This window comes from Choloepus didactylus, chromosome 18 (genome assembly GCF_015220235.1).
Source record: "Choloepus didactylus isolate mChoDid1 chromosome 18, mChoDid1.pri, whole genome shotgun sequence".
NCBI classification, from domain to species: Eukaryota; Metazoa; Chordata; class Mammalia; order Pilosa; family Megalonychidae; genus Choloepus; species Choloepus didactylus.
Window position 1 is genome coordinate 72,175,607 of NC_051324.1, and position 24,525 is coordinate 72,200,131.

At 40.6% G+C, this 24,525-nt stretch overlaps 1 protein-coding gene across 1 annotated transcript in view; it reads left to right on the forward strand.

Moving 5' to 3' along the window:
• The window catches only part of TNRC6C (trinucleotide repeat containing adaptor 6C), a 145,986-nt gene that overhangs the window by 83,501 nt on the left and 37,960 nt on the right, over positions 1-24,525 (forward strand). The window contains 3 exon segments of the mRNA XM_037808093.1: positions 9,870-12,470; positions 21,746-21,961; positions 23,871-24,037. Coding sequence (XP_037664021.1) covers positions 9,870-12,470; positions 21,746-21,961; positions 23,871-24,037 — 2,984 coding nt within the window.

The following is a 24,525-nucleotide window of genomic DNA, read 5'->3' on the forward strand; positions in this document are numbered from 1 at the left end:
TTTTGGAAGGCTCAGGTTATTTTGATGTGATCAGAGAACTAAAAAGGAGGAAACGAGAGGGCAGCTGAAATCAGGGAAAGAAGGAAAACAGCACTGCATGGCCATAGTGATGAGGCCAGCCCGGGAATGCTGTGCAGCGGCTTGGACGCCCACTGGGGACGTCCACTGGGGATGGCCGTTCCAGTCCTCCTTCCTCCCCTGGGACGGAGGGTGTCCCAGGCCACAGGGTCACCATAGGCCGCAGCTTGTCCTGGGGGGTTGAGAAGACAGAACAACTTCTGGGATTTTTGTCTTAAGTAAAATTTCATTCCTTCAAATTGACTTCTATGATATGACATATTTTTGAGGAGAATGTTTGGATGATTTGTACTCTGGGTTATATTTTTTTTATATAAAGAGGCAAGATTTTGAACTGTCAGTTCTTTTTCTATTACTTTGTCTGAATAGATAGCTAAATATTTTTTTTCTTTAATAGAGAAGTTATGCATTTGCAGAACAATCGTGCGTAAAATACAGGATTCCCATATACCACCCAATTAGTGTTAACAGCTTGCATTGGTGTGGAACATTTGTTACAATTGATGATAGCACATTTTTATAATTGTACTGTTAACTATAGTCTGTGTTTTGACTTAGGGTTCGCTGTTTGTGTGTTGTAGTTCCCGTGGATTTTTTTAAATTTTTATTATTACCATATGTACAATCTAATGCTTCCCCTTTTAATCACATTCAGATATATGTATTTCAGTGCTGTTAATTACATTCACAGTGTTGTGCTACCATCACCATCACCCATTACCAGAACATTTCCATCATTCCAAATAGAATACCTGTATATTTTAAGCCTCAACTTCCCATTCCCTATTCCCACCCCAGCTTCTGGTAACCTATATTCTAGATTCTGACTATGAGTGCTTATTCGGATTATTTCAAATCAGTGAGATCAGACAATATTCATCCTTTTGTTTCTGGCTTATTTCACTCAACATGATGTCTTCTGGGTTCATTCATGTTGTTGCGTGTATCAGAACTTCATTTTTATGGCTGATTCATAATCCATTGTATGTATATACCACATTTTATTTATCTACTCATCAGTTTATGGACACTTGGGTTGCTTCCATGTTTTGGCAATTGTGAATAATGCCACTATGAACAACAGTTTGCAAATATCTCTCTGGGTCCCTGCTTTCAATTCTTTCATGTATATAGATTTAGTAATGGGATTACCAAATCATATGGTAGTTTTATACTTAGCTTTCTGAGGAACCATGAGAAGCCGCCAAACTGTCTTCCACAGCAGCTGCAGCATTTTATATTGCCACCAGCAGTGAATGAGGGTTCTGTTTCTCCATATCTTCTCCAACAGTTGGATAACCAAGTATTTTTTACAAATAACTTCAGGTAAGGTGGAATCAACATGACAACCAAAGCTTAACCTTAATGTTGCCTTCAAAATTGCCTAAAAATTTAGACATCATTCATTTTCATGTTACTAGCAAACTGCTGTCATGTATTTATAAGAATTATTCATTCAACAAATATTTATTCACTGTCTGTTATGTATCAGAAACCCTACTTGAGCACTGGAGATACAAATAAAGCAAAAACAGGTAGTCCTAGTCTTCGTGGAGTTTACATCCTAGAGGAAGAGATAGGTAAACAAGCATACAAGTAACTCATCCTAGAATGTGTGCTCCATGGGAGGAGGAGTTTGTCTCTTTTGCTCATTGCTATAGCCCCAGTACAGGCCTGCTTAGCAAAACACTCAGTAAGATTACTGTCTAAATCAGGGTTGGCAAGCTATGGCCCACAAGCCAAATCTGGCCCACTACCTGTTTTTGTGCATAAAGTTTTATTGGAACCCAACCACGTGCATTCATTTCCATTATTGTCTTTGGTGGCTTTCAATAGTACAGCAGCAGAATTGAGTAATTGCGACAGAGACAGTGTGGCCCACAAAGCCAAAAATGTTTGCTAACTGGTCCTTTACAGAAAAGTTGGCCAGCTCTTGACCTAAATGAATTAAAAGGAAAAGAAGGCTGTTATAACAAATGTTTCGGAAGCCCTAAGTAGGAGAAGTTTCCGGAATGAGTTGAGATAGGAGAAAAGGAATAGAGCTTGAATCCAGGCAGATGACAGCGTCTTCAAAGGCCCTGTCTTTTGGGGGACGCTGGGGCAGATGGTGCCTTGAGGAACTGAAAGAGGGTCCTCTGGCTAGAGCCTAGAACAGGGTGTGAAATGGGGCTCCAGAAGAGAAGCAAGGCCAGCCTTGTGGGCTGCTTAAGGTCTTTAGCATAAGAGCCCTTTGAAGCGGGTAATGAGGTACTCAGGACCTGCTCCTTTGCTTGGAGCATTGTTGGGAACACTCAGAGTGAGCGGGAGGGGTAGAGGAGATGTTCGAACTGGTAAAAGACTACACAGTGATCCACTCAAGGACTAGTAGAACTAGCTTGGGCTAGGGTGATATCAGAAGAATGTTTTGTTTTTGTTTTAAGTGAAAGAGTTGTAGAGCTATCTGGAACTCAGACTCTAGGCCTGACTTTGTCTTGCCTCAAAGTGCCTCTGATGTTGGGATTGTGGCTTACTTAGCCTTTGGAAAAGTGCCTTTGCCTCCAGCCATTATTGCCACATTGGTGTTGACCTTACTGTGCCAAACTTGAGATCTTTGTCTCCCACTCTGGAAAGAAGTGAACAATGGGAGTTTTATTGCTGCCGTGATGATTCCTTCAAAAATGCACAGACTTCGTTAGAAACCAGAAAACTCCTGGGCGCCTCTGTACCTGCACAAAGCCTGCTGTGGCTTCTTAAAATTACCCCAGTACCTATAATGTTTTTTTCTTAAATTTGGGATTTTTTTTTAATTTATATTAAAGATGAAAAAATCCTATTTCTTACAGGATTATCTCCTTAATTCCAAAATTAGCCTTTGTTTGGTCCTTGTCCCTTAGTTGCTTTTGTGAAGCTCTAAGGACAAAGGACTCTCCATGAAAGTACAGAATTTTAAGTGTTTTTCAGCCCATTGATGGTTTCCTCAGTTGTCCACCTAATTTTCTCTCCTTTTTTATTCTTTCTACCTTTTTCTGCTTTAGTTACTATATTAAATTTATTGCTTACCTTACAGTCTTATACCTCCTAGAGAATTTTATAAATTTTATAAATTGTTTTTTCTCTAGGATGTTGTAGAAAGTAGTTCAAAATGTAGAGACCTAGATTTGCTTATTTTTCTTACAAGCAACAAAAATGCCCCTTATTTTATCATCTCTTGATGTTGAACAGTGAATGTTTTGGCTCATTTTTGGTTTTCATACTTGTTATTTACAATTTTATATTTTGATTATTAATATTTGTAGAAAATTCCAAAACAAAATCATCTGAGTAGGAGGATGGCATATGTTGGAATTGTTTTATAATATTTATAGAAAACTCATTGGGTTTTGTGGTTTTTTCATCTCTAAACAGTTCTTTGTCTTTGACTCTGTTCCTTTTAAATAGAATAATTTGAATATAAAAATATCTTTCTTTGCTTTAATGCTGTAGTTAAGATCTACTGTGCCAAATATGTTGCTTGATATTTTTTTGTGATTCTCATGTTAATGTGAAGTATACATAAGCTCTAGAAAATATAAATATTACAGCTGAGAACCTTAGAGATTATATAGTTCAAGATCATCTGTTTAGAGTTGAAAAGTGACTTACTTCAGATTGTTCAGCTACTTGATGACTTGAGATAGAACTCAGATTTGGGGTCTATACATTTATTCTTTTGGTCAGTCAGGAAACATTTATTGGGTCCCTCATGTGGCAAGCATTATGTAGATAAAACTAAAAAAGGTGCTGTCTGTGCCCTCAAGGAACTCACCTCAAGAAATTAAACTTTCTAATTTTTGGTCTTCGAGGGGAGGTTGGTACTTCAGTCTGTTGGTACTTTGGCAACCGAAACAGGCCCTCCGAGAGACCTGCAGCCGGGAGGCCCCTAAACGTCCTGCTGTGCGTGCAGCTCTGCATCTTCACCATAACTAACCCAATCATAAAGTCATTGGCCAGAGGAGGTCGGATTAAGTATGCTGAGAATTTATGTTGTTGAAAGATCATTCTAGTATCACTATGGAGAATAGATTTTAAAGGGAACAACAGAAAAAGCAAAGAAAACAGGAAACTGCCACCAGCCTTCAATCAGAAGTGATGGTGGCTTGGACTCAAATGATGACAGAAGGAAGAGAAAAGTGGGTTGGGTGTGGGGAATAAGATAAAGAGAGGAATTGAGGTGTTTGCATGGGCATCGAGGTGAATGGTGGCACTACTTACAGAGAAGGGGAAGACAGGCGCCAGATTCAAGGAAAGAACATGAACACAGTACTGGTGCGTCCAGCACTGGCCACGATGAGCTAACTCCACACTAGCCTAACCATCCGCTGCTTCCAGCTAAAAAACTTTAGACAGAGTACAATAAGCAACTATCTGAGGATTCTGAAAGTACATAGTAACAGGCAGATTGGGGAGGAGAAATCAAGACTTAAAGAGCAACTGATAGAGCAGTGAGTTTCCTGGTGGGTTTTTTTCCCTGCTTTGTCCCCTGGTCTTGACTTGAGGATGGCCCAAGCTGTGGAAATCGGTGCAGGCACCAAAAACTCCCAGAGAAATTAATTTTCTGACCAGAGGACTGGGAAAAGGAGCCCTTGTAAGTCAGGGTGGGGGTGGGGGGTGGGCAGGGGGCAGTCTTTTGTTCTCTTTTCCTTTTTCTTTCCCTGCCCCAGGGTCGTTCTCAGATATGGAGATGCACTGCCAGAGCCGCCTGGCACAGGCACTGAAAAGCCCCAGGAAGACACTCATCTCTCACCAGAGGAAGTGGGGAAAGGGGTCCCTGTGCCTAAAGAGTGGGAGGAACCTGTTAATTTTCTCTTTCTCTCACTGCTTTGCCCCAAGGGCGGCCCTGCGAGGGGACTGTGACAGCAGTGGGAGCCGGAGTTCTGAGAGGGCTGCCCTGGCAGCACACTACAGACTTACTGGCTTACAATAGTGGAAATCTCTTCCCTCGTGGTTCTGGAGGTCCTCAGGGCCGCCTGTCCCTGTTGGCTCCAGAGGAGAGTCCTCCCTGCCTCTTCCTGGCTTCTGGTGGGGTCGGGGTCGGCAGGCCTTGGCACGCCTCGGCTTGGAGCTGCATCAGCCCAGTGTCCACCTCCGTCTACCCTGGTCTCCTCTGCGTGTCTCCTCTTCTGAGGACACCGGTCCTCACGGGTCAGGCCCACCCTTATTCAGTGCAGCCTTGCTTTAACTTGACTGAACTGCAAGGCTCCGTTCCCAAACAAGGCCACATCCACAGGGACCGGGAGGTGTAACTTCACCCTATCGTTCTGGGGCATACAATTCGACCATAACAGAAACCCATCTTTCTAACCAGAGGACCCAGGAAATGGGCCTTCTGGGAACCATAGCCTTTGGGAGAAATCCCTGAGAGGATAGATCTGGGAAGAAAAGGATCTCTTTATTCTTTGCATGAACTAGTACAGTCCCAGGCCCGTTGTCAAGCAGCATGTATGCAGAACAGACCCAAAGAAGCATGGCAAAGGCTTCAAAAACTCAACTATGATGTAAACCGCTGCCCAGTCCCAGACTAACCTTTGAGTGGTGCATGCATGGCAAACACTTCAAACACTAGCTTAGAAGGCGAGGTGGCACAGACAATTTGGAGCTGTTTTGATTGCCTGCTAAAAAAAACAAAACAAACAAACAAACAAAAAAGTATCAACATTGACTCCAGAGAATTCTAAAGGGCGCAGACACAGCTATCTGAGGACTCTGAAAGTAGATAGTAATAGACAAAATTGCTAAAGTTTCTACATTCCAGTTGTAAATATTGATTCTAAGTAGGCTTTGGAAAGTTAACTTCATGTTTTGTAATCCCTAGAGCAACCACTTTAAAAAATTATACAAAGAATATAGTCAAAATCACAATAAATAAATAATTATGGAATACTACAAAAATTTTCAGTTATCTCAAAAGGAGGAAATGAGAAACAGGAACAAAAACAACAGAACTTAAATCCAAACAAATCAATAATTCTATTAAATGCAAATGGTCTAAACACACAAAAGACAAATTCTCAGAATGGATTAAAAAATATGATCTCACTAAATGTCATCTACAGGAAACTTCAAATATAATCAAATATAATGGTAGAGTTAAAAGTAAAAGAAAGTCTCATACATTGATGGTAGGAATGCGGAATGGTACAGCCACTCTGGAAAAACAGTGTGGCAGTTTCTTACAAAGTTAAACATACACTTATTGTATGCCAAGCAATCTTGTTCCTCGGTATCTGTTCTAGGGAAATTAAAACATGTTTACACAAAAACCTACACATGAATATTTATAGCAGCTATATTCATAATTACCAGAAGCTGAAAACCCAAATGTCCATCAACAGATGAATGGCTAAACATATTGTAATATGTCCACACAAAGGAATAATACTCAGTAATAAAAAAAATTATTGATTCACACCAACAATATAGATAAATCTCAAAATAATTATCCTGACAAGATGAGTATAAGCTATGTGGTTCCATTTATATCATATTCTGGAAAATGCAAACTAATCTATAGTAACAGCAGATCAGTGTTTACCTGGGGGTTACGAGTGGGCAAGGGAGGGATGGATTACAAAGAGGCAGGAGTAAACCTTTAGGGGTGATGGATATTTTCATTATCTTGATAGTGATGAAGGTATTGCAGAAATTTCTGTACATATATTGAAATGTATCAAATCATACACTTTAAATATATGTGGTTTATTATATGTCAGTCATATTTCAGTAAAGCTGTTGTGTGTATCTGTGTTTGGTTTTGTTTTTGAGTAAAAGGGTGAAAAAGATACTCCAGGTTAATGGTGATCTAAAGAATGCTAGACTGATTATGTTAATATCAGACAACCACTGATCTGTCAAAACCCAAATAACTATGCACTCCAAAGAGTGATAAAGTTTTTAAAAATATATGTGGAAATAAAGCACAGGTAGCAGATGACAAACCAGGGAGCCTCTCAGTTGCGGGCACTTTGGATACTTTCGAGAATTATATCTGTATCACCTCCTTTGATACCACCTTTAAGCATTTAACTTTTTTTATATTTATTTGAAATATTTTTAAAATAGAAAAAAATGTACAGAGACTAATAAAACTATCCACAGTACAGATTTAATGTAATATTTTGCTGTATTTGCTTCATTTCTCTCTTTGTAGAAATGATACCAATTTAGATATCCCATTCCCGTCTCTCCCTGAGGCAAGTCCTATTCTCAAGTTCATGTGTCATTTCCATCCAAGGTGCAAAATAGCTCATTATTTTAAATTATATTTCACGATTGTTAATGGTGTTGATTGTGTCATATATTAGTGCTTATTTGGCTTTCCTTTTCTCGGAATTGCCAGTTCCTATCTTTTTTCCATTTTTTGTTGGGTTCTTTGTCTTTTTCTTATTGATTGTAGGAGTTCTTTATTCTGATAATCATCCATTATCTGTTGTATCTTTTCCCCCTGTATAGCTTGTTTTTTGCTTCCTGCATGTGATATCTTTTGCCACACATAATCAGATTTAATATTAACATAGTCACATATATCACTTTTTTATGGCTCATACATTTTATGTCTTCTCCAAGAAGATGCAGTGTCCAAGATCTTAGAGATAGTCTTCTATATTTCTTTGTTAAGCTTAAAAAAGTTTTGACTTTATAATTCGGTCTTTGAACCCATCTAGAATTTCTTTTTTGTATGAAATGGGTAGGGGTGCGCTTTTACTGTTTTTGTCCAACAGCATTTATTAGTCTTTCCCCTCTCTTCTAGCTTGTGATGCCAGCCTTCATGTTCATCAAGGTTTCATATATGTAGGATAGAAAGAAGCACATTTTTCAAACCTGTCATACCACTCATGTTCTCTAAAGTGCTACATGATATCCGAGTGTGAGTCCATCATATTGGCGCTGAGGAATCATCAAATGTTTCACGCAAACCAGCACAAACAAAGTGCTCATATTTTCACAATGTGGCATTTTATGGAGTGGAAAAGATAATACTAGGTATTTACAATGCTGAACTCACACTCAGCCTGGAAAGGAGAACGATGGAAAGCCAGGTTAACCTCCTGCCTCCCGGTGTGGGCTGTGGTGCCGTCCTGGTCAAGGGGCCAGTGTCCGATCCCTGATAACCTGCCCTGAGGGCAGCATGACAGACAGCAGGATGAACTGGTAACAAGTGATATCCCTGCCTTTTAACTTGATTGTATTGTCTATGTTAAATGATAAATGGCTCATTTCATCTTTTGAAATTAGTTATTACATAAGCTAGCTTCTATCATATATGCAAAACCAAGGGGGAAAGTCGTCATAAATCGGGTCTCTAGAGCAACATCTAATATTGGGCAATAAAAAAACCTAATTGTCTCATAGTGTCTGTCTTCATTTTTCCTTTGTAGTTTTCATCTGTAATTATTGCATTTTGGAATTACTTAGAGCATAATTCTAAATTCATGTTCCTTTAAAATCAGGCAATAAAAATTGTTTTTTTTAAAGGTTGATATATTCTTTAGAAGTTCTTTCTAGTGGTAGTGATAATTCTTAACATACTTCCTTTTTTTCCTTTAGCTCAATTGAATTTTAAAAGAGAATTTATTTTGGAAACATGTTTTACTTACTGTTCATGAATAAAATTCTTCTCGTTAAAGTCAATCTGAAGAGAACATGATGAATAGTGTATCATGCTATTTAAAGAAACTCCTTCAAGGATTTCTAAGTTGTATGAATTTATTATATGTTTAGGTTAAATGATTTTTTAACATTATTTTTACCTTTTTTTGAGTGAATCAAGTCTGCTGGAAAAATTATTGGAATGTAAGATTGATTGCAATGTTGGAAAAAAGCAAATAATTAAGAAATCATAGGAGATAAGATGCAGTTGCTAAATACTAGATTCTTTAAAAAGATCATAAGAGTGAAATGATACGTATACTGTAGGAAAACGTCATATAAAGTTATTCTGGCGCTCTCCAAAATTAAAGTCTATAATTTATGGAAATGGAAAGCAAGTACAGAAGGAATCCTTAGAAACCCAAGAAGATACCTGCTGTAGGGTTGTAAGGTTGAGGATTTTTTTTTTTTTTTAATGCACAGGGAACTATGATAAACCATAATTGCTAGTAAGAGCAGATAATGTGGCATAGAATGTAAACAAATGTCTAACCCTTAGAATCCTTGAGAGCATGAGATAATAATAAGATAATATGCTCTAACACCACCTCTTCTCTCCCTTCCCCTCTCCCTCTCCCTCCTCTTTCTCTTTCCTTTACCCCTCCAGCAAAATGTCGGTTCTTAGTTATCTGACTCTGCACTGCCTTTATAGTTCTTTTCTACTAAAAGAGCTGTGTGTAGCCACTATATAACTTACTAACTAATTAGAGGACTTGAAGAGAATCACAGGTTGCTTTCAAAAGTCCATATGAGCTTAGTGTCTTCTCAGTGTTTCCCCGAGTCTGAGCTGTTTAGAAGTGTCGTGAGAACTGCTGCCTTCAGGTTAAGCAGCTTTCTTTACTACAGATGCTTTCAGAGACGCCCACATGCTAATGTGCATTGTGTATCTTCTCAAGACGGATAATAGTAGTGTAGTGGTAAGAATTCGTGTAATTTTAGAAACATTAACTCCTTTTTAAATGAGAGTTAAGAAGACAACTAACTTTTTTCCTTGAAGTCATTTTTTAGCATTTGTCATTCAGAATTGAAAGCCTGAAATAAAGAGCTTCCCCAAAGACTAGTTAACAGTTGATTCATCAGTAAATGGGAGGAAAATCTAATTTCAAATTTTGTGTCATGTTTTTCAGATCTCAGCCATAGTGGATTGGCAGATCATTATGAAAATCCCCACTGGGCTCAGCAGCCCACTTATAGAAGCGAAGCCAACTGCAGCTGGGATAAAGTAATAATAGATCGGACCGACAAGGAGGCGTGGCCTTCCATCACAGGAGTAGAGACTGAATCTGCCTCAGAATGTACTACAGACACTGACTCTGCCTCCCACTGTGGCTCAGAGAACAGTAGCATGGCTACAGGGGGTGCCCAGGGCAACTTCACTGGACATACACAGAAGACAAACGGCAGTAATGGCACCAACGGAGCCCTCGTCCAGAGCGCTTCTAATCAGAGTGCTCTTGGAGCAGGTGGAGCAAATGGGAACGGAAATACAGCCAGAGTGTGGGGTGTAGCCACAGGCTCCAGCTCAGGCCTGGCTCCCTGCTCTGTCAGTGGTGGGGATGGGAAAATGGACAATGTGATTGGAGATGGTAGAAGTCAGAGTTGCTGGGGTGCTTCCAACTCCAACGCCGGCATTAATCTTAACCTTAACCCTAATGCCAACCCAGCTGCCTGGCCTGTACTTGGACATGAAGGAGCTGTGGCGCCAGGCAACCCTTCCAGTATTTGCAGTCCAGTCAGTGCCATAGGTCAAAATTTGGGCAACCAGAATGGGAACCCAACAGGCACTTTAGGTGCTTGGGGAAACTTGCTGCCGCAAGAGAGCACAGAACCACAAACGTCCACTTCTCAGAATGTGTCTTTCAGCGTACAACCTCAGAACCTTAACACTGACGGACCAAATAACACTAACCCCGTGAACTCTTCACCAAACCCTATCAATGCAATGCAGACAAACGGACTGCCAAACTGGGGGATGGCTGTTGGGATGGGGGCCATCATCCCACCCCACCTGCAAGGCCTTCCTGGTGCTAACGGATCATCGGTTTCTCAAGTCAGTGGGGGAGGTGGTGAAGGAATAAGCAGTTCTGTGTGGGGACTATCCCCAAGTAACCCTGCCCCAGGAAATAGCAGTTCTGGGTTCAGTCAGGGGAGTGGAGACACTGTGAACTCAGCATTAAGTGCTAAACAAAATGGATCCAGCAGTGCTGTGCACAAGGAAGGAAACGGAGGAAATGCTTGGGACTCAGGACCTCCTGCTGGTCCTGGAATACTAGCTTGGGGAAGGGGCAGTGGCAACAATGGTGTTGGTAATATCCAGTCGGGAGCTTGGGGCCACCCCAGCCGAAGCACCGCTAATGGTGTGAGTGGGGAATGGGGAAAGCCCCCAAACCAGCATTCCAATAATGACATCAGTGGGAAAGGATCAACAGGGTGGGATAGTCCTAGTGTTACCAGCCAGAATCCTGCCATGCAGCCTGGCAGCGAACAGATTAGCTCTTGGGCCAAAGCTGCGTCTTCTGGAACTACAGCGAGTGAAGGAAGCAACGATGGTTCTGGTGATCACAATGAAGGAAGCACTGGGAGGGAAGGAACAGAAGGCCGAAGGCGAGAGAAGGGGGTTATAGACCAAGGGCACATCCAGTTGCCAAGGGACGATCTTGACCCGAGAGTTCTGTCTAATACTGGTTGGGGACAGACTCCTGTGAAGCAAAATACTGCCTGGGAATTTGAAGAATCCCCTAGGTCTGAGAGAAAAAATGACAATGGGACAGAGGCCTGGGGTTGTGCAGCTACTCAGCCTTCAAACTCAGGGGGGAAGCACGATGGGTCCATCATGAACAGTACAAATACCTCTTCAGTATCCGGGTGGGTCAGCTCACCACCTGCTGCTGTGCCAGCAAACACAGGGTGGGGAGACAGCAGCAACAAAGCACCAAGTGGCCCAGGGGTGTGGGGGGACTCGTTAAGCTCTACTGCTGTAAATAATGCTGCTGCTGCCAGGAGTGGCCATACTTGGAGTGGGACCGTCAATCAGGAGGACAAGTCACCCACCTGGGGTGAGCCTCAAAAACCCAAATCTCAGAACTGGGGAGATGGACAAAAATCTAACCCAGCCTGGAGTGCCGGAGGGGGAGATTGGACAGATTCATCCTCTGTCCTTGGACACTTAGGGGATGGGAAAAAGAATGGATCGGGATGGGATGCTGACAGTAGTAGATCAGGGTCTGGATGGAGCGATACTACCAGGTCTGGGACCAGCGGATGGGGCAATGGCACAAATGCAAAGGTTAATCCAGGTACCACCTGGGGGGAGTCTCTAAAGCCTGGCCCCCCGCAGAACTGGGCCAACAAACCCCAAGACAACAATGTGAGTAACTGGGGAGGAGCTGCTTCTGTGAAACAGACAGGAACAGGGTGGATTGGGGGGCCAGTGCCCGTCAAACAGAAGGACAACAGTGAGGCCACTGGCTGGGAAGAACCTTCCCCACCGTCCATTCGGCGCAAAATGGAAATTGATGATGGTACTTCTGCTTGGGGTGACCCGAGCAACTACAACAACAAAACTGTAAACATGTGGGATAGGAACAATCCTGTCATCCAGAGCAGCACCACAGCCAGCACCACCACCACCACCACCACCACCACCAGTAACAACACAAACGTGGTCGAGACACCGCCGTCGCACCAGGCCAGTACTCAGCTTAACCGATCGCCGTTGCTTGGGCCAGGTATGAAAGTTATTTTCTTTTCTTTAAAAGTTAAAAAAAAAAGGTTATTCTCATTACATATGCATAAATAAGCCTAATTTTACAACGAACGCCATAAAAATAACTAAGTACCATGTCATATTGTATATATGTATTTTACAAAGAGAATAAGGCAGGATTCTCTAATAGCTTTCCATCCAAGAAATTATGTGTAAAGCTCATGTAGTAGAACAAAGTTTTCCAACCTGTTGATCCTTTTTTGTCATTCAGAGAATCAGAGGGCAGTTTACTTTGAAATTGTATCATTGTGTTGCACCAACATAACAGATTTTTTTAACATGGGAAACATTCAGCTTCACTGTTTTTACTTGACCATGTTGTGCCTTATCGGTTATAATTTGTGTAAGTGTTGGAAAGTTTATATCTTTTGATAGAAACAATTTTGAGTTCTTTTTCCATTTTAACCTCATTTTTCTGAGCATTTTCCAAAGTGACTTTAAACCTTCATAAATAACATTTCAGAAGCTGCCTAACATTCCACAGCAGACTTGTCATCATCATAGCTCCTCGCCAACAACTGAATATTTAACTAATTGATCTCATTTACAACCCCAATTGGTTGTAAGTTTGCAAGTACAACCACATTCTCTTCTTTGTACTTTGAAAATAGTTCCAAATCTACCCCCAGGCCACACACCCCAAACCCCCTTAACTACAGTGTCAGCACCACTTCTCATTTTCCTCTAAAGATCATAAGATGTGAAAAGAAAAAAGATATCTTCAGGAATGATTGGGGACCATCGTGTTAGTGTGTATTAATTTATAAACTTACTCATTTCTTTATCAGCAAAACCAATGATTCTTCATCCTAGCTTTCATTAGGGTTGGGGCAGGGGTAGGCAGACACCAGAGATTCTTATTTAATTGGTCTTAGTGAAGCCCATTTGCTGGTAGTTTTTAAATTTCCTCAGGTGTTTCTGGTATGTGGTCAACACTGAAATGACATAATTTTTCTGAACTATGAGTGACATTGTAAAATTCAGTCTTTTGATTTGGGTTGAAAGGAAAATCATATACATCTAGTCTAATACTTGCATTCCAAGTTTCTGCTTTGTACAAGGAACTAGTGTGTATGAATGTTAGGTGTGTCTAGGCACACTTATGTCTATTTGTATACATTATGGTGGAAAAGATGGTTCAGACTGGGAGCCTGCCCACAGGGAGTTTGCATTGTAACAGAGAAGATAAACACAAATAATCGTATCCAGCATCAGCCATGAGGAATGCAGATGATTTTCCTTTGGACTTTATAACCAGAGAATGAACAGTAGCCCCAGCTTTCTCACTGGGGCGTTGGTCCATGGTCCAAAGTGACACTGCTCCAGGCATAGTGTCTGCCAGTATGATGGGCATGAGGGCCATGCTCAGCAGATCCCAGAGCCACCCAGATGTGGAAGTGACTGGAAAGAGAAAAGGCAGTCCAACTCAGGGCATAGTCACAGTCCCTCTCCTGCATGCTTACTAAGTAAGGAGAGGCGCTGTGAGAATGCCCACCCACAATGCCAGGGAAGGAGGCATCTCAGCCTCCCGGCCACTTTAGCAACTAGAATGTGCTTCCTTGGATTGAGCCGGAATCAACCTTCCTCTAACTTCTGTCAGTGGTGTTGTAGCTTTGTCTTTTGAAACAATACAAATCAAGGCTTAATTCCTTTCACCATACTGCAGAATTTCAAACAATTGGATATAATTATCATGTCCCTTCTATACAAGACTTCCCTTCTCCGGGGAATTCTCCTAGTTTCTTACAGCTCTTCCTCATAGTCACGATTTTAAATCCTGTTTGTTGTCCTCTGGAAAAGCTGTAGCCTGTAGGGCTAGAACTGATGCCATTACTTTAAGTATGGTTTAACCAGTGTGTGGGTAGTTGAGACTGTAACCTCCCTCACTCCTAAAATGATGCTCCTAGGAATACATTCTGAGTTTCAGTTCACCTTTTTGAGCAGTGCCAGCCTATTTCTTGAAAATTGAACTTAAAATCTGAAGTCTTTTCTCTTTTTTTGAGGCCACTATTAAACCATTCCTCCCTCAGGACTGTTCTCATGCAGTTAGTGGCTTGAGCTCAGGTGTAGAACTTTGTCCCTGGTAAACTTATAGATTCTGTTTCTCCAGCCTTTTGACATCTTCTTGAGCCCTTGATTCTTGTAATCAGCATGTTAGTTATTCCTTCCAGTTTTATGCCATCCCTAAATTTTGTACACATGCCAAAAAAGAAAAGACCACGGATAGAGTCCTTTCACCATGGTCATTCGCTCAATCAGATTTTTGGAACCTAATTTGCATCCAGAACTCTGCCAGGGAGTTTGGAAAATGTAGTTTTTAACTCTGAGCCTCTGTTGCATAGGAAGTCTTGTCAAAGGCAGTACATGGCTGAGTGCCTGTCGACTCAGTCACATACAGAGATTCTGGCTAAAAAATATATTGTTCTGACCAGTCAGGCATCATTAAAGCAGATATGACTATGGAATCTTTGAAACACCACCATTACCTCATAACGAAAGCTCGACTGGAAACTGATTGAAGCTGGTTGCTTCCATTACTCTGCCTCTAATCCAGCCCCCACCTCTGAGCCTCCCTCCCCGAGCCTCCCTCCCCAAGCCTCCTCAAGCCCGTGAGTTATAATCACCCAACAAAGCCCTGTAGTTGCTCACGCCCCATACCCATTTATATCAGTGCTTCTAGAACCAGTATGTTTATTCTCTTGTTTGACATTTGCCATGTTTGAAATGTATCAGTTGAGTACCTATTATGTGTTAGGCATAATGCCAGATGCTTAGTATATAGCAGTGTAGAAGACAGAAACTCTGCCCTCTTTGAACCACCAGTTGGACAGAAGGACAAGTATCCAGACACTTTGACTATAATATCAAACAATCAGGACCAGGAAAGCACAGCCTATAGCTTGATAACTAACCAAGGCTCTAATTTAGCCTGAGGGTCAGGGGTGAGCAGAGAAGATACCTAAGAAGCAGCAACTTCTCTGAGCAATAGTCCAGAAGATTGTTTCAAGTAGAGGGGCTAGCATATAAGAAAGCTTGAAATCAAGAGAAAAGGTGGCATGTTTGAGGAAGAAAAAGTTCAGAGTGGTTGGAATTTGGGGTAAGTGGTGGGAGTGACGGTGGATGGCCTTGCAGAGTGAGGAAGCTGGAGAGAGAAGCCAGGGTAAGATCTTGCAAGGTCTTTGAGGCCACAGTGAGGAGCTGGATTGTATCCAGAGGTCTGGAAAGACAGAGACCACTTTTAAGCAGAGATTGAATGATCAGACTTAGTTTTTATAGAATCCTTTCAGCTATGAAATTAAGAATGGATCCTTGGGAATCAAAACTAAAGAAGTGGATGTGAGCTAGGCCTGTGTTTTGGTACCAATGGTTGTGGCCTGGATTAGAATAATAGCTGGGGTTGGGAGACAGAGGTGGATTTGAAAGATATGACAGTGCTAGGATTAGCAAGACTTGATAACTGTTTAGAGGTAGGGAGCAAAGAAGAAAGATGAGATACGCGCTTGGACAGGTGGGTAGGTAATTGTGTCATCCACTGGCATATCCAGGAGCACAGCAGGAGGTGCGGAATCCAGTCACATCCGGTGGATTTGACAAAAGCTGTTGGGTATGGAATATTGGCTGTCAGCCAGAGCTCAGGCTAGAGGGACAGCTAAGGGCAAGTGGCAAGAATAGAGGGCCAAGGTTAAGAGCGGAGGTATTTGTTTAAGATGGTAGAGTTTTGAGCATGTTTAAAATCATCCATCTGGTAGAGGAGGGAAAGAGAGAGGAGTGGATGCCAGGCTGTCAGTCAGAGGGCTTATCTCTCTGAGAAATTACTAGCAATCAAAGGCTCCTAGCTTCCCAAGCCCATTTGACCAAGCTGTTCTTTGCTAGGATTTTCACACCAGTTCCCTTCGTGGTGACTCCAGTGTGCTTGTTACTTTTGGCCCTCTCCATCCATATCACAGGCGGCTGGGCAGTCAGGACCCACGTGGGGACAGCACTAATCCCCTGCTGGGCTGTTAGCTGGTGGTGTGAGCACCCGTAGGCTGCTGTCACACTTGTCTGGAATTCACCACTCCCCAAAAAAAGCCTTTCACTTCTTGACTGTCTTAGGACGTTTTCTGTTTATAAAGTTGATATTTTGCAGATATTCTGGAACTTTGCACAGACCTGTGCAAATTTTACAGAATTTTCACTTACGTCAGAGTTTTGATTTCAGTTGTTTTTCAAATTATTGATCATTACCACTCAAGGTGTTGGTCTCAATTACAAATTTTTGTATGCCAATTTTATAGAAGTAAATGCTACGGAATAGTCATTTTCCTTTCATTTTTCTAATGTCAATGTTAATTAGTTTTCTGATGAGCCTGAGGAAAACTGACATTATTTTAGGAACTGTAATGTAGCTTCATACACTACATTCGGACCTGGTTCAAACCCAATCTGGAAATAGAACAACAGTAATAATCTACAGAAATATCCCTGTGTCTGTCTTTTTATCACGTGAGAAGGACTCCTGAGGTGTTTCTTACATGGGGATGTCAAGTTGCCTAAACTGGCACAGCACAAATACCTCCTCCATGCAGCTCTGCCCCAGTTGCTCCCTGGGATACGTGAGCCAGACTTGTGGAAACTGCTCACCTGTGGTGTTCACGAGAAGCTACCAAGTCTCTAATTTTGACAACTAGTGACGATGTGGCCAAAAGAAAGTGCAACCATCGCATTTATCTATGTTTCTAAGGGAACAGAAGTAGATCCTAAAAATACTTTAGCAGCCTGATTACCTAGTATGCTTAGAAATAAATATTCTGGAACTCTTAAAAATCACTTTGGAGACACACAGGAGAACTGTGACTATTAATTAATAAACCTGTTTGGTGAATAACAGATCCTCAAAGTTGAATCTGAATGTAACAATGAGGTTGACAGAGAACCTCCAGAGATTTTCTTTCATCCTTGAACTCTGTCACATTTCACCGAAACATTTAGATAATCTGAAAACGAATGTGTGGGGGTTGTTGGGGGAGGGAGTATAAAGAGGTTCCTATACAATTAATTTAAAATCAGATATGAAGACTATTGTAGACTTGAGCAAATAACAGGGATGGAAATGAAGTATTAGTATCTTATGCCCATCTGAAAGCCTGCCTAATGCTGCTAGTCAATCATATTCCAGAATATTTTTTATCCATTTTACTCTCTGTCCTCCTCAGCACCTCAGGAAGGTCTCTTTAGCCATAGCCAGGCATTTCAGCTGCTCTGGCGGTGATCGCTGTCATTGTCTCAGCAAGTTGAAAAGGCTCCAGCCAGACACAAACTTTATTTTGTAATCTAGTGATACTGTATTTGCTTTATAACTTAGTTTCCTGGCACAAATATTGTAAACAAAGGCACGGTTTGTGTGAGTTAATTACTGAAGAGGCTAAGCTAAAGAGTTCCCAAACTAAAACATGAAAAAATTGGATCCAGGGAAGCTGTACCCAGGCACATATCTTGAATGTTGTTTTTCAGAGTCTCGTCAATACAAGAAGCTAGAGAGCATTGTCCTTCCTTTAAGATCTCTTGTCCTATACACTCGTCTATTCCTGTATCATTCTTTGGTGTAAAGATTATAAAATATATAAAGTCACCTGCAGATGGAGTGAATCAACAAGATGCAGTTACAGTTCAACTGTTTTCACACCATAACTTCAGAAGTAGCTCTCCGTGACCTCTCAAGAGGGCCAGAAGTAATTCTATTTTAAGCGCCATGCAATACTTATTAAAAGAGGAATGAGCTGAGTAATTTATACTTTTTCTAAGTATAGGGTTTTTCTTTGGTTAGGATTTTTTTTTTTTTTCTCTTTCCTGTGTTTTGGGGATCTTGGCAAGGGGGTCTGGAATTGAAAGAGGACCCAAGAACAGGGAGTTCCCACTGAAGAAGCAGAAGGAGATGCTTATCAATGCACGTCATCTGTATAAAATAAATGGGTCCCCTGCTCAGGCTTCAGCTTTAGATAGCTTCAATTAAAAACAAATACATGGATAAGACACTTACTGGATACCAAAGAGTTGGCAAATTTAGAATCTCTATTAATGCCTACAATAAAACTAAATAACACCTTTGTTCTGGTTTCTAATACCCCTCCCCTGTTTGATGACCCAGTAAGGCAAGCAAAAGAAGTTCTTCTAAGAGAGATTGTTGCCCAGCTTGAGGCCACATGCCAGCTTTTCAGAAGGACCGTGATATGTAACCCTCAAATAGAGTCCCTGAATTTGGAACAGGAGTGCAAATTGCCCACAAAACAAGGCATTCTGAAAAGTAGGATGCTTTGCCAACGGCCTGAGCATATCCTTCTATATAAAGTGCCACAGTATATAAACACTCATCTTGATTTAGAATATGAAAGATTTTTGGTTGCTGCCAATACCCATTGTTATGTCCCACCATTAAGCTAGTAGCCAATCAAGCATTATAATAAACTTGCATTAAGTTTAAGGCCATCAGTGTGAGCCAATCCCAGCTCATTAATATTTAAATTAGCACCTAAAAATAGCAGACCCTCAATAAATGCTTAATTGATTGGATTTTTAGTCCTTCATTTTCTTTTCTTTCACCTAATTTCAATTGGTGACTTTTGAACTGAATCTTTCCAAAAAGGACTGTCACACTTATAAAACTATATATAAGTAGCATCCTTGGGACAAGCTAGAACTGGATTCTTATCTCATAGAAGAAAGAATGCCATCTCCCGACCTGTCTGTAGTGCTTAAAATGGAAATCATTAACTCAGCTAAAGGTTCTCTTTCCTTTGGTTCTGTTTCTTGGCCTTATATCTGTTTTGTGTTCATTTTTATACCGGTCTTCTGAGTGCACACCACTTAGGCACTTTTGTTTTCTCCATGCTGGTAGAAAGTTAAAGACGGCATATTTTAAAATGGAATGAAAACTGCATATTCTGGCGATATTTGGTTATCGTTGGTATTACTATTCCCAACTCTGGATTTGTTCGAATGAAGGAGGGAGATAAGGATTCTGGGGCCCTACAGTACAGAAACATTTTGAGGGTAGTATTTGAAGGACCATTTTATTAACTTAAATATCAGTATTTTCAATGTAAGTTAGAAATTTGCTCTGCTTCAGTATGCCTACCTTAAAAGAATCCCTACAAAATTATTAACAAAAGGGAGATTCACTCCAGCAACAAACAATGAAAAATGAAGATTATATTTATTTTAGTAGTGTGTATTTAAAACTATTTCCTGTCTACTGAAAACATTTGCCCTGCATCAAAATTATCTAGTGTGCCTCCGCTTTTGGTGTCCCCTCTGAGACTTTAGTGTCCAATGGTGCGCACATCCTGGTATGTGTATTAGTCTGACATTGTAGATAAATTATATTCTTGCCAGAGATCAATTTAAAATGGAAATACTGTTTTCTTGATTTTCAAAGAAGCGAGCATTCTTCCATTTATTTTTAAGATTTTGAAACATGATGCTTGCAAATCATTTGCCTTCTACTTAAAAGTTCTCTGAAGACATCTTTACTGCTTTAATAGGAATTAAAAACTCATTATTTAAGTCAGTTAACTATAGTTGTCATCTTAATATTTATTCTTGGTTTTGACTTAGTTAAATAATTGTAGTATTATCTTTCAAAGAGTTGAAGTACAGGAATGACATACAGATTTCAGGTGAATTCATCATTTAATTACCTACAATAAATCAGTATTTTTACAACTGATTGGATCTTTGGCAACATCTAAACTGTTTTAGCTTCCCAAAGCATGCATAATTTTTATCAGTTATGTTAATTTTCCTAATTTAATTTGTCTCTTCAATTTGGAGAACTACTTCTCCCAATATACATTATTGTTTTCTGTGTAATTACAGGTAATATTATAGTTAGCAAGTCCTGGCAATAATTGATTAGGGCCAACTCCCATGTTATTGGTAACAAATTACATAATAAATTGCTCAGCATAGAACTTGTAATTTAAAATGATTCATAGGTTGCATGTCCTTTTGTCATTAATCTATATTATTGCATTTTATTAGAACAAAGAGCATCAAGGGAACTGATTATTTGTTAGTTTTTAGTCAGAAAGTTAATCAGTTTTATAACTGGCATTGTGATATCCATGTTGAGACCAAATAATTTTAAATTTGTGGTTAACTATATGCATTTTATACCCTAAGCTTTTCTCTTTTAGGCAAACCCAGTTAGGATTTAAAATGTCCACGGTTCTCTCTCTGAGAAAATGTGTCTTTGTGAAAATTGCAGCTGATTCAAGCTAGCAGGATGGCTGTCAGTAGTGTCACGTGAGCTTTTGGGCAGAAGGAAAATGTTCAGGTCAGCTCTTGCTGAAAATAATTTGGGTTGATTTGGAAAAATAAGGTTTCCTACGTGACATAAAGTATTTTCCCTTCCTGAAGAAATAAGGAAGTCCTCACAGTTGCCGTACTCCCATCACCTCTCCTCTGACTGTATGAAGTAGGGCGGTAATGTCCCAGATTCATTACACTCCTTCAGTTTCCTCCAGACATCAGCCCCTGGTCAGGAGGCTGTGCAATATTCCTGAAAACCCCCGTAGCCACCACTTCTGAGCCACCTTCATCCGTAATTCCTCAACTCTGCCCTCGTCTTTTAAAATAAGTGCTCAGATATGATTTCTCAGCCCACTGGCTGCACTTTGCTGTCTACATTCTCTGGCTAATACTTTACCTTTCCGTGTTTCTTCTGCCCTCTTCTCATTTCTTTGCCCGAAGAGATTGATCTATGTCTGTGATGGTTGTCAAGACACGCACAATAATTTTTCAGCACTTATTTGGAACCAGTAAATTTTTCTTAAAAAGAATGATATGACGTAAAATTTCTTTTAGGCCATTGCATGTAATAACAGAAGGAAAACAAGCTACTTCTCAAACATTAGTTTTAAACTGTTCTTTTAACCCTATTATGTTGTAAACGCTGTGCGTTTAATGGTCTTTAACGAACTTTTCATTTTAAATGGATGGGAGTCAGGAGTGAGAAAAATCCCAGATTGAAAAAGCTAAACAAATTGGATTAGATTTAATGCATTTGTTGAGGTCCTTTTGAATTTCTACTGAAAGCCATCCTAAGAATACATTATCTAAAAGAATAAAAATAAATAAATAAGTAAATGAAAAAAAAATAGATTATCTAGAAGTTTCTTTGAATTGGAAATTATCATTTTTACTTTCTCTCTACATTTGGCTTATGTTATTTTCTCTCTCCCTTGTTACCCTTTGCAGTTTCATCAGGCTGGGGAGAAATGCCTACTGTTCACTCAAAGGCCGAAAATTCTTGGGGAGAACCCCCCTCCCCTTCTACCCTGGTTGACAATGGCACAGCAGCATGGGGGAGGCCACCCAGCAGCGGCAGCGGGTGGGGGGATCACCCTGCGGAGCCACCAGTGACCTTCGGGAGAGTGGGCGCCCCCGCGGCTGCCCCAGCCCTGTGCAAACCAGGTGAGCCCCGCGTGCTCTTTGCCACAATTTGGCAGTTGAGGAATGGTTCGAGGTATTTTAATTTGAGGAATACTTTTTACTGACTTTTCCAGTTAACTTTTTTTTCCATTTTTTAATATAATTTTTAATGCAATATTGTTGAGATGCATTTACATAACATGCAATCCATCCAAAATATACATTCATTGGTTCACAGTATCATCACGTAGTTGAGCATTCGTTACAACTATTTTAGAACATTTTTATTACTCAAAACAAAACAAAACAAAAAAACACACAAAAAAAGAGAAAACTCAAAACATCCTGTACCCCTCATTGAATTTTAAGAATTCATGTGTAGGATACTCTCCTCATTTTCTTTACACTTTAAGACTAACTTTAAACAAAGTCTACAAAGAATTATTTGTCATATGATACAGGAACACAAAGGAACTGCTTTTAACAGAAAGCCTGTATCCTCCCCTCTGTTTTTTTTTTTTTTCCCCAATAAATTCAAGAATCAATTGTGCATGTGTTTCTTACTACTAATAGCACCCACATTTCAGCAGTATTCTTGTTCCTGCCACTTTAAACAAAGGACTTGCCATTTCACTGAGCAAGGTAGATGCAGCGTGTCCTTTTTTCTTCTTGAGAGTAGTTTGGGAAACATATAGTACTTCTCAGCAGTCTGACTTCTTCCCATGCTTTCATCTTATAAACAGAATTTCACTTTTTGTACTCCAGGTTTATGCTTAAGCAACTTGACAAAGGAAAAAAACAAACAAACATTCTGCACCCCCCCATTATCTAAAATTAGTGATTGTACATATAAAACATGTATTCTTAAAAATGTCCATATTATACATATCAAGTGGAATTCTTGTAATGTGTAGGTGGGGGTTTTGTACTGTAATACCTATGATATTAACATGAGAGAAGACTGCTGATTTAAGGCAAGTTTGATATTAAGATTAATTGCCTGGTGGCCACAGAAACGTCATTATTTTCTTTGGACATGATTAGATGTCTTAGCTCTTGAAGTACAGCCTAACTGCTTTTACATTTTGTTGTCTTGATAATGCCGGGGCATATGCTCTGTGTGTCTGCCTCCTCTGTTCCTATTGCTTTTTGTTATAAATCTAAAGGGACGAGGCGGCTTCTGGGTGTTTAGATCCTCTTCTTGTGGGGCAGGTGTTCTGCTTGTATGATTTGTCCTGGGGGCCTAGTTACCTGCCTTGTGAGCATCACGTCTGCATCCTCGTAGGGAGCCCAGCCCGCCAGCTGGCCGCCTTCACGTTCTTCCAAGAAGTAAAAATTGGGGGTAATGTTTATTTAAAAAATTAGATCTTGAATGTTAAGAAAGTAGAAAAATAGCATCCTGAAATTGAAACTCAGTATTTAATTTGTATCTCCAACTACCTAAGTCCTTAGCGGCCCTTGTCCTGCTGTTGCACACAGTCTACGGCCTGACAGTGTCTCCTTGTGGGACATGCGGGCACTGAGGTCCACTCTCGTTTACCACGGGCCCCCAGGGACCCTCATAGATGGTGGAGGCTTGAAGCTCTGCTTCCAGGCTTGGACCACGAGGAGAACAGCAGCGTCTCGTCTGGTCTGCACATTTATAGCCATCTCATACCACGTGAAGACTGCCAGCTCTCCCACAGCCGTCCCAGGATTGATGTTTCAAACGTCTTTGTTTTAGAATGCCCTCTAGTCTGTTAAGGGAGTTTGGAAGAGCACAGACTGCACATAGTTGGAGTTGACAGAAAAAAATATACACACATATACATACATATTGTATATCTAACAGGAAATCCAGTTCTTTGTCGGGGGAAATCAAGGAGTAAAAGCAGATGATGATGCACCCCTTTCTCCTTGCCTCCCCCTGTCTACTCTAGGGATGGTGAATTCACATTTGCTCTTTTTCTAGCTTCTAAATCTATGCAAGAAGGCTGGGGCAGTGGTGGGGATGAAGTGAGCCTCAGCGCCAGTCAATGGGAAGACGAAGAAGGAGACGTGTGGGACAACGTAGCCTCCCAGGAGAGCACCTCGGCCTGCAGTTCCTGGGGGAATGCCCCCAGAAAAGGGCTCCAAAAGGTTCGCAGCAGCACAATAGAAAACAAACTCTGAAAGCACACTCAGCTCCAGGGTGGTGTCTCAAATTAGTGGTGACAAGATGGACCTGAGGTTCTCTAAGCATAGTCTGAGGACATCTGAGGTCCCTGAGACCCTTTTGGGGCCTCTGCAAGGTCAAAACTATTTTCATAATGGTACTAAGACTTTGTTTTTTTCATACCCGTTCTCTCCTGACTGTAGAGCAGAAATTTTTCAGAGACTACATATAGTTGATATCACAGCAGAGTGATAACAGAAATAGGCATGAAAACCTAGCTGCTTCTATTAAACCAGAAATTAAGATATTTGCAAAAATGTAAAATAATGCCACTCTTCTCACTAAAAGTTTTTGTTTTAGGAAATAAAATTATTTTTCATTAAAAAATGTTATTTATGTTAACCTATAGTGGGTTCATTATTATTTTTAAACAAACCAACTCTTTTTTTTTAATTTATAATATAGCAATTAT